The sequence below is a fragment of the Dermacentor silvarum genome, chromosome 3 (genome assembly GCF_013339745.2).
Source record: "Dermacentor silvarum isolate Dsil-2018 chromosome 3, BIME_Dsil_1.4, whole genome shotgun sequence".
Taxonomy (NCBI): Eukaryota; Metazoa; Arthropoda; class Arachnida; order Ixodida; family Ixodidae; genus Dermacentor; species Dermacentor silvarum.
This window is the reverse complement of record NC_051156.1, coordinates 147,977,670-147,988,135: the sequence shown is the minus strand read 5'-3', so window position 1 is coordinate 147,988,135 and position 10,466 is coordinate 147,977,670. Positions and strand designations below refer to the sequence as shown.

The 10,466-nt window shown below is 46.7% G+C and overlaps 1 protein-coding gene across 2 annotated transcripts in view; it reads left to right on the top strand.

The window, feature by feature from the left end:
• The first annotated feature begins 1,715 nt into the window (after positions 1-1,715).
• LOC119445892 (nose resistant to fluoxetine protein 6-like) overlaps positions 1,716-10,466 on the top strand; it is a 40,746-nt gene continuing 31,995 nt past the window's right edge. Inside the window, exons 1-6 of one of the 2 annotated variants that reach the window (XM_049663714.1) lie at positions 1,716-2,048; positions 2,374-2,533; positions 3,050-3,624; positions 5,951-6,162; positions 7,175-7,286; positions 8,291-8,375. In XM_049663714.1, coding sequence (XP_049519671.1) covers positions 3,255-3,624; positions 5,951-6,162; positions 7,175-7,286; positions 8,291-8,375 — 779 coding nt within the window. In that variant the 5' untranslated portion in view covers positions 1,716-2,048; positions 2,374-2,533; positions 3,050-3,254. The remainder of the gene's footprint in view (positions 2,049-2,373; positions 2,534-3,049; positions 3,625-5,950; positions 6,163-7,174; positions 7,287-8,290; positions 8,376-10,466) is intronic. The other variant, XM_037710192.2, reaches the window with a different exon arrangement.

Below are 10,466 nucleotides of genomic sequence, written 5' to 3'. Positions count from 1 at the left end.
CAATCCATCAAACTGAAACCTGCGCTCATCAGGAGTTAGAAGGCCTACAAGTGGTTCACTTCTTTGAGCACAAATTTCAAGTGTACTCAGCCATAGCCGCCCCGCGTTCAACACGCAGGGTCCAGAAATGGCGTGGAAAGACTCCGGCAGGGATGCCGACACAGGGATGCCGATTAGCGCCCACCACATTTGACCATGGTGAGTACACCTTGAATACTGAGGGAGCATGATTGCATGATTAGGCTGTAGAATCCCCCCCCCCCCCCCCCCCGATTGTATCAAAAGTTAAGCATGGAAGCTCTGCAACGCATAAAATTGTGTATTTGGTTACATGATTCCTGTACCCCAGTGCCCATACACCGTCCGAGCACTCAGAAGACGTTGCGCATAACCCACTGTGGCTCCGCTCTGAAACAGCCTACCTGATTTTCTTTCTTTTTTTTTTCTGAAGAGCGCTGGAACATCCCAGCAACACCAGACCATGGTATATAGCTTTCTCGCCTGGTATTTGAAACTGAGTTCTCCTGGTCGGGAAAAAGCGCGGAAGGTAGCCAAACAAGTGCCCAAAGTTTATTTTAAGTTAGTTAATGGTAACCCTTGCTTGTTATATAGCTGCATGAGAATGAAGGTCACCACCTGACGACGCTAGTCATACCACACCAAGCTGAGTGTAGACAAGAACAGTGGACTACCTATTCATCGTTTTTACCTAGAGTTCCTATATACAGCAAGGAGACGGTCGAAAATGTCGGCATGCAGACATTGCTAAGGCGGCAGACAATGCAAGCCCTAGCAATCCGGTTAATATAGCAAAAAGGTTTGGTACGCAAAATGGTGCTAGTCCTTTGTTCTGTGTCGCTTATTATGTTTATCGAAGCGCACACAAACCGACCAATTTAAGACCGCTTGATATTCAACTCTTGTCGCAACATGTGCGGCGCCAATCGTGTTACGAACCGGTAAAACGCATGGATGTTAGGCCAACAAGCGCTGACATGCTTAAAATGTGGCGGGCCGTTGCACGACTCCACGTTGATACTTTCTTTCCTTGCTCGATCGCTTTATGGTTAAGTACGGGCGACTTTGCTGCTTCAATGTCATCTGCGTGACTCAGTACCCACACGTACGCTCGCAAATGGCACTGTTCAAGAGTCAACACTCCGCAGCGTCGCTAGCTTTTTTTTTTTTTTTTCAGAACACTCATGTGGCGGAGTTAGGTTGCCGTCATTGACAAACCAACCTCTTCAGTGATTAGGTGCGTCACACAGTGCGTGCAAACAACAGGCGAAAGACGAAAGCCACACAGGACAGGCACTTTGTTGCTCGCACGTGCTGTATGTAAAACATACGTGATCATTACAAACCAACTAGTCAGCCTTTCCTGCACCCGCCTACTGACCTTCACGATGAACGTCTCAAAGCCGTTGGCATATGGGCGCCTACTCGAACATGGCACTTGATAATGAGGGCGTTTTCTCTCTCTTGTGGCTTCGGATGCGTCTCGTTCGGTTCGCAGTGACCTCATATGCGCGCTGTTGAGACAACAGAATTGTGCGTTGCACCATTGGCAGCTAGCCACAGATGTAGACGTATGCGGAAGCGCGATCGTACCAAGAATAGTGTCTTGACTCATTTCCCTTTCCATTTCATCTTTTCTTTCGCTAAATGGATTTCTGGGACAAGCGTTGTTATTACGTATTTCGAGAGCTTGGTGAAGCAGACGCCGTAGTCTGCGTGCAAACGATGGTTTAGCTCGACACGGTGAGGTTGCTTCAAGCGCTATCGCATCCCTCGATCCCTACATCACGCTGTGTTCTGAGGAATAATTTACAGTATGTAAGTGTCATCGGTGGCCACAGCTGTTTAGGATGATGCATTTAAGCCGACTGTGCATATCTTCCCTGGTTTCGTAGTTCGCAAAGCAGCTCACATAATTTTATTCGGAATATCCAAATAGCTAAACACACGTTCGGCGTGCTGTAACAAGCATCTGAAGCGCACAATGAAGCAACTTCAGTGAACCATACTGAAAGAGAGCGACGATTCAGGTATGTGCCAGCAGGGACTTGTATGTTTCATAACCCTTATGTTTGACAGGATGTTGGTGAGATTGTATTCCAAAAAAATGCTTCTTCGTTAGGACGTGGCTTGCGCTTGATTGCAGAAGACGGATACGTAAAATTGCCTGCACCGCTTCTACGGGGCTGCTCAGTATGTCATTGTGCTTGAAAATAGTTGTTTCCCTGGAAGCGTGTCGGGGGGGGGGGGGGGGGGGGGGGGCGAAGGGAAGAGGCGCTCCAGCGAGCCGAAGGACCGGGGTCTAGACTTACAACTTACAAAAGGTTCTGACGCTAAATATTTTTCTAAAAACAGGTGTCAACTAATCGTGATGCCGGGCATACTATCACCGACGCAAGCTGGCCCATGGCAAATAGTTCTTAGGAATGAAAGCCTTTGTGAATGCGGCTCCAGCAGCCCGCATCTACAGTCGAGGACCAGACGTGGGCATTCGTATAAGTGACGTTTGCAAAAGGTACAAATAAAGTCCGTGGAAAGAACGTATTTTTTCTCGTAGAATGTGTTTCGCATTCCGAAGGCAATGTGGCGTTCTTGCATACAGCGTAATGAAAAAATGAACTCCGCGAAAATGGGCAAAGCAAAACCGAGTGCAGATTCTGCAGCTATTTTTATTAGAGTGAACCATCACAAACAATGTAGGCTACTGGCTAACCCTATAATCATCGCGTTGAACAATGTTGGAGCAAGGAAAGCAAAAAAGGAAAACAACCCAGGGAAAATCGTGATGGTTAATCATTTTTATGGAAGCTTCTTCGAAGGCCCTTATATTCTTATCAGGCAGCAGTACGGATGACTGACTGACACACATACGTCAAAGTCCGGAAAATGCCGTCTTTTCATTGGTACGGACACAGCGACAGATAAGAGAAGTATGCAATGTACGCTTGAAGCAGCTTATGTGGCTATTAGGAGGACAGATCTAACCCTCGTTCAAATACTGAAGCGAGATGGGATTTGTTTTTCTTTCCAGGCTGGTGAGTGATTTTCATACGGAGGTAAAACACCATCGTGAAGATTTACGAGCCCGTTGGAGACGCCTATAGCGCAGGCGAAGAGTGGCGAGGAAGACCACTATAGTCTCTTATTCCACCAAACTCTTTGTATAAACACGAAGCCATTGTTTTGAACAGACTAGCAGATCTCGGTCCCATCGCAGCCAGCAAGGGCTAACAGCTATGGTACCATCACCTGCGAAGGGGCGCAGGCGAGGAAGGCAGCCATCAGTTGCGAGTTTCATGTTCGCGACTATGGTAGTGCTGCTCCCCCTTTTCACTCGAGGGACCAGAGCAGAGAATGCGCTCCCGACGGAAGTCCATAATGGCCAGGATTCGGCAGGGATGCCATCGATAGATACAACCACCGACAAGCCAAAGGGAGAAATTGAATACGCGGGACTGATGCGAGACATGTTGGACTGTGGCCTCTCCAAGTTACCGAGGTCATTGCTGAGAAAGTTCCTGCAAGCCGACGTCCAACCTGAGTGCAGCATGGCGCTGCTTCGGACCTACAGAGCCATCCTTAAGTTCGAGCCGTGGGCGCTGAGACGTAAGTACTTTGGAAAATAGCAACGCTTGTTTCTGGCTGGCTTGTTTAAGTATCATTTAAGTATTCTCTTCTTTCAATTGCTTAAAAAACAGCTTGCTTACGAATTTGTAGACTTCAACTTGCCTACTAATACCAATTCCACTAGGTTTGCGCGTACTAACAACGTTCTCCTACCTAAATGTAGCACCAACTATGGAAAAATGACGTCCTCGTTTTCAGCGATAAAAATATGGAATGACCTACCACATTCTCTTCAACAAACATCATCATTGAATACATTCCAACATGAATTGAAGTATTTTATTCTTTGTAAATAGTTTCATGCCCGATAATATGTTGTTCTGTATAATTACGCCTGTTGATATAGGCATTTCCTTGTTTTTTGTATCTTACCATTGTATTGTATTTTGCGCGTTCTTTCGTCTTCCTTCAACGTTGTTATTTTGCCGCTTTAACCCATGCCTTGTATATATTTGTTTTAATTTGAACCGAGGGTCCTGTTGCAGTTTTTGACTTTCGAACCCTCGTCTGTATAGTATCGTTAACATAATCATTGTATTGAATGGATAATAAACTGAAACTGAACGCTCCTTAGTGAGCTGTATTTCGAGCGGGGGGCGGTGAGGAGTCTCACGGGTGTGTACGCTGCTACCGATGCCAGTTAGGTTTTGTCAGCATAAATTATTACGCGAACAAGTCGAAAACGACTTGAATGAGTCCTTGCGTTACCAGAGTCACCTGAAATTGTACAAGTGGCCTAATTGAAACTTGAAGACGTACATTCGGGACTACACCTGCCGTGGTCGCTTAGTGGCCGCTAAGCGCGAGGTTGCACGATCAAATATCAATAGCGCTGGCCGCATTTCGATGGGGGCGAAATGCATGAACACCCGTGTACCATGTATTGGGTGCACGTTAGAGAACGCCAGGTGGTCGAAATTATTCTGCTTGACAGCGCTGACAGCGGGCGCCCGGAGTTCAATATACCAAATGTGAACGAAAGAGAGAAGAAAATGAACGGGTGGATGATCATTTCTCTCCTTCATGAACCTTCCTTCATCTTGCCGGTTCTCGCAGAACTAATTTTACACATTCAGTGTCTCTGAGTTTCGAATAGAGGATCAATTCGCTCTCGCGCTGCGATCTGCTAGCCTCCTGGTTAGCTCAGATGGTAGAGCGAACACCTCGGAAATGCGTTGGTCCCAGGTTGGAAGCTCGGACCAGGACGGATTTTTCTTCAACTGTGAAGCTCTGCGAGAAACCAATATGGGTTTCTTTTCTAGCTTCATGGCTGCAATAGGATGGGTGGCAATTTTTCTATTTCACACGCTTATCTCCACCTAGCGCGCACCTCCGCAGAAATTATTTGCCGTGTCCAATACGCAGCTGTATATGAGGCAATTAATTTACATGAGTACCGGTTAGTAAGCTTAGCGAGTTCGTTATAGAGAATAATTGTCTCTACACGGTATTGTCATATTCGCGTTCGACTATTGTCAAGATAACCTGGCTATAATTACTTATTGTGGTCAACAGCTGCCTGATTTACGCAGCTTGGATGCCGAGTTGGTCACGTTAAGACATTTTTGATTGGCTGCGGAGAGAAGACATTTCCCGCTCTCCAGAATGCGAGCGTCAGCGCTTTTTTTATTATTATTATGCTTCCTTCTCTGCTAACTGATGAACGTACACTGTCCGCACGGTGCAATTGGAAGCACAGCGGAAAGCTAGACAATGCCGACCCTATTAGCAGGAGGGGCGTTCATAAAGTAAGTACTAACGCAACCACGCATTTAGAACAGGCATACACGATGCGTACCAAAATGAGCGACGTCTCTGTGGTTTTAGTGGATTAAAAAAAAAGTGTTCTAGCACTACCACGAAACACCGCTAAGCCAGCAAACCAAAATGGCAGTTTCCATCGGGAAAGTTGGTTGAAGCACGAGCAGTGATTCCACTTTCTGTATTTCGAGGGACACAATGCCCCAAGAGATTTTTCGCGGGCACCATCACCGTACACCGACACCAGCTCGGCATGTACCAGAGGCAAGTTATTTGCCCTAGGCAGAATAGTCGAACAATACCGCGCAAACGCCTGCCAGCTTGATGTGACTCATGGGCACTTGCGAAACATCGAGGAAAATCCCGTTTACCTGCAGTACCCAAATGACAAGTTATCTAATTGTAGTTGCCGATGCTCAAATTTCTGAGAATAGTTTTGGTGTTTTGTTTTTCCTTATGTCGGATATTTGCTGTAAAGCGCTGTGATTGCTATATGAATCAGTGTACCACAAAGTGTTTCTAATAAGCTTTGCTCTGGGTGCAGTGTTCGACGCTTCTGGGAAGTTCCCCACGGGCCTGCTCCAGGGCTCGCACATGGACGCCGGCGCCTTCGACGAGTGTCTGGAGACCGTGATCCACCACGAGAACCGTGACGTGGTCTCGCGGGGACAGTACTGCAATCTACTAGCTTACTCCAACAACGGCACTGCCACGAAAGACGCCATCGAGTCGTTCTCGGACAACTTGCACCCGAAGGTAAAGTGCGCTCTCAGGCATTTGTCAACGCGACTGCTGCACTATGCTTCCTATCGAGTGTGCCAGTTTTCCGACTCGATTCAATGTGGCGTGAAAATGAGCACGGAATGCGGAGATCCAGTTTAGAACAAGCCTGGCGGTACATTTATCCTTAAGCATGCACCACGCTGTTTCGCTCACGGAGTGCCCAATTACATGGGCAAAGCGCCGAGCGATTTGCGCCCGTGCACCGTCTCATACATATACAGCAGGCATGGCTACGAAGGCTAGAGACACTTTTTTCACTGCTCGCATTCACGACAGAAAAAAAAAATGCTGCGACAAATATGAAAGAACAACCTAGGCATGCGTCGTGTAACTTCATTTAGCATTACGTTCCATGCCTTATATGGCAAAATATGACATGCACTGTTACGTGGAAAGCGTCGCAGATCTCAACCTATGGCGCACCGTTTGCGTTCGCAACGAGAACATTGTACGTCGAGTATACTGTCACTACAAAGGTGCACAAGTGGTACGTGATCTGACGTAACCTCACATCTAGAACTTGAGGTTGTAATATCTTAAATAGTTATTTTGTAGAAAGTATAGTTGCTAAGAACCATTTGCATTACGGAACGTCTAGAGTGATTCTCAATGACGACGCTAATTGCTTGCTTTCAGCTACGGTGCCTGCTAAGTATATGAAACGGCGTAGAGTAACTATTTTCTGTGAGTTATAGGACGATATCTTTTTCGTGACTAAGCACAGTCAGCTGCGTAAGGCTGTAGTGCAGTTGCTTCGTTGAAGCTTGCCAAAGTTTGTTGCACCGCCTACTGCATGTTGTGAATAATGCCGAGGATGATCCTTCTAGCCAGCTTGTCTCTAAATTTGCGGCTCTCTTCTATTACGAATTTCACTTTATAAGTAAGGTATACACAGTGCTATTGTGATTATGATTATCGTTCTCACTGTTATTATTAAACTTTAATCTCTTTCTCTCTCTCTTGTCACTGATACTGCTTGTTACAGATTCTCTTATTCAAGGATTACTATTCGGTTGAAGACGTGCCTATTACTCGCCTGGGAATTTGCTTCACCGACGAATGCAGCCGCGACGATTTGCAGGCGCTGGTAAACGTAGGTATGGCAAGTGTCTGCAGAAGCTGAGACACCTGATTTTAATACGTCGTACGCGTCTCCCATTGATGTGCTCCGTCCGAAGCGTGCAGGAGGTTAAAATTTATATTTTATGGGATTTTATTACCGCAAAGCACCGCATAGTAGATCACACCAATGCAAGACATGGCACTTTACATAGAAAATTCAGAAAGAAAAGTTTGTCAGCATGTTACACTCCTGTGACACGTGAAGGCGAAAGCCTGCTCCACACTTGGTAATGCGCCGTCTCGCATCGTCGCGTTGCTGCCTTTGCAGTTCGGTTTCTTCGGCTCGTTTTCGACCCTTAGCTACGGCTTAGCGCACTCGTGATGCGGGGTCCGGCTGGCGCCAACGACGCTTCTCTTCGACTTTACGTCGCATCCTCTCAGCAGGGGTACAGCAGCAGTCGCGGTTGAACGCCTTGCTCCCGCCGCTTCGCACGTCGCGCCTCGCTTCTCGCTTGGCGAGCTTCCGAGGTCGCAGCGTATTTCCGAGGCCTACCGCGCAATCCGCTAGGTCCCGGGCGAGCGTCCTCTATTGCTTCGCAGTCGACTGTCGCCACAACTTCGGCCGCCGCCGCCGCCGCGTGACGTCAGTGACGCAGCACCTGTTTCTTTTTTTTTTTCCTCTCTGTCTGCGCGAGCTGCTCGTTCTCTCCACCAGCCGCTCGCTCGGAGAAGGTCACGTGTTTTTTTTTTTTTTCAGAAGCAAAGAACACTTCGTTTAAAATGAAATTTTGAAAATTCTTATCCTGAATGCATATCCATCCCACTTAAGCAACAAGCCAACGTCAGTTGGCGTGTTGCTTTTTGACACAAAAGCAAGAATCGCACATTAGTGTTTCTATGCTTGCCGGAGCAATCTATGTAAGATGATGACGCCTATAGAGATAGTTTCGCTCTGCAAGAACAGACGTAGGGCCTCCTTATGATGACATGTTTAGCTCATGAAACAGCTACAAAAAGTGTGCATTTTCTCTACTTTCAGTGAAGCCACCACTAGTGCGCATTGAGGTGTCGAACTGTGTAACGGCAGAGCCGCAACCTTGGGACACAGCACAGATAGCAATCGTGTAAGTTGTCCCCTATCCTGTATTGCAGCCCCCCCCCCCCCCCCCCCCCCGACATAGTTGAAGAGATGGTGGAAGTGAAACGAAAGATTCGTCATTCACTATTTATTTATTTGTTATTTTGTCATAGATACGTACACATTCTTCGTCTTCTTTCTGTGGTTTTACTTTGCAAAACCAGTTCTGATTATGAGGCACGCCGTAGTGGAGGGCTCCGGATTAATTTTGACCACCTGGGGTTCTTTAGGGTGCACTAAGGCATTCATGGGTTAGAGTATTGGGTCATACGGGCGTGGCGCTGTTGGTATGGTAGAAATGCTGGAAAAGAGGTTTGTGTTTGTGTTTCCTCGTAACAGAATTTTGTTTTATCGTCCATTCAAATTACAATCTCACGCTATCATGTCTGTCGGTTGTGGTGCAGTCGTACTTTACGATTTTTCTGACGGATTTTACTTTGAGAAATTCAATTAGTTCACTTATGCCTCTGCGCCACGTGCAAGGCCTGCGTGGTCGGGGTGGGTCGGGATGGTTTTCGCAGCCGCGAACGCCGCACGGCAACACCGGATTTTCTGCCACCCGGGGTCCTTAACGCTCTCGCGTTAAATGTATGAGAACGTGAAAAGAGTAAACACATAATGCCGACAGTACAGCTAGAACAGATTTACTACTATCCTAACTGCGACGTACAGAAGAAAAACAGAACAAACAAAAACAATGTTTAAGAATAGGCGTTATTACCGTACTAAGCGTCAGCGACCGATTGTATGAACTGGGCCAAAGGACTATGAGTGAATATTATGTTATCTGACATTAAGTTCCAATGTTGAACTGCTCTCGGCAAAGATATATAATTAAGCGTGTCAATAGGTGTGAAGAAAGTGGAAATAATAAGAACAGCGTGACCTTAGGTAATGGACCGCTTAGCAAACGGAATGAGGCTGCTGTCGGAAAGTTGACACAGTGAATGCACAAAAGAAAGCTGTAGTTTCAACGACTAAGTAATTATAACTTTAGCGAGCAAGAAAGCGCAGTCCTAGCGTAGACAAATCAATTTGAGGGCATCTTTTTTTAAAGGTGGGTGAGGCAGAGGGGGGCTGCTTCTGTGGTATTTATTTCGTATTGTTTATTGTGGTTCCAAGCTGGCGAAGCATGTTGCAACATGGGACGAATCATTGTTTTATGATTTAGTTACCTCGTTTTTGTACATTAGTACAATACCACAATACAATAGCGCCTAGCTATCTTTAATTAAAGGGGTAACAGCGCACACAGCTTTATCAACTAGCGCACCAAGCCAGCGCCTCTGTTTTTTCAATGATAGCCAGATGCGGCCGATCCAACCATTCACCACCCTCTCCTACCATTCTTTCCTACTCTCCCCCGTCGGCCAGGGTTCGCGCCTGCTTTGCGGGAGAGTACGATCTGGGTGGCGCCTCACGACGGATGTCGCAGGAAGTAATACTACAGACACGTGAAATAGGAGGACAGAACGTCTACCGCATTTCATCCAGAACGGCAGCGGCGCGCGCTCAGACGCTCGCGTTACGCAAGCAGTCATACCTAAATTAATCGTACCATCTGGGTAGCGTCACATCGCGGCAACTCACTGAGCTAAGGCGCACCAACGGACCCCATTGGGGAGTGAGCGATTGCGCTGGTATTGAAAAAAATACAGGAGGCACTGACCAAGTCATTCTTATATTGCCTTGTAGTTTCGATGCTGTTAGGCTGAGGAGCTATTTCCGGTGGGCTGATTGCCAGTAATATTTGTCGTGTTCACTACTCCTGAGCATGTGCTTCCTGGACTTGCTCCTATTTTTGTATGATTAAGAACGTACATTTTTATTTAGGAGCAACAGCGTGACACAGCAAATGCAATACGTAAAGCGAGAAAGCCAAAGCAAAAGTGAAGCCAGGGATAAAATAAGCAGAAAAGCGCACAGTTGGCTACCCTACGCTGGAGGAAAGGGAATTAAAAGATAAGACAGAGAGAAAGGAAAGAAGCTGTTAGTGCGTACATGTGCGTGTACAGCACCAATAAGCCAAAATGCATTCGTACAGGGCGATTGAAAAGGAAGAGAAATACACAATATA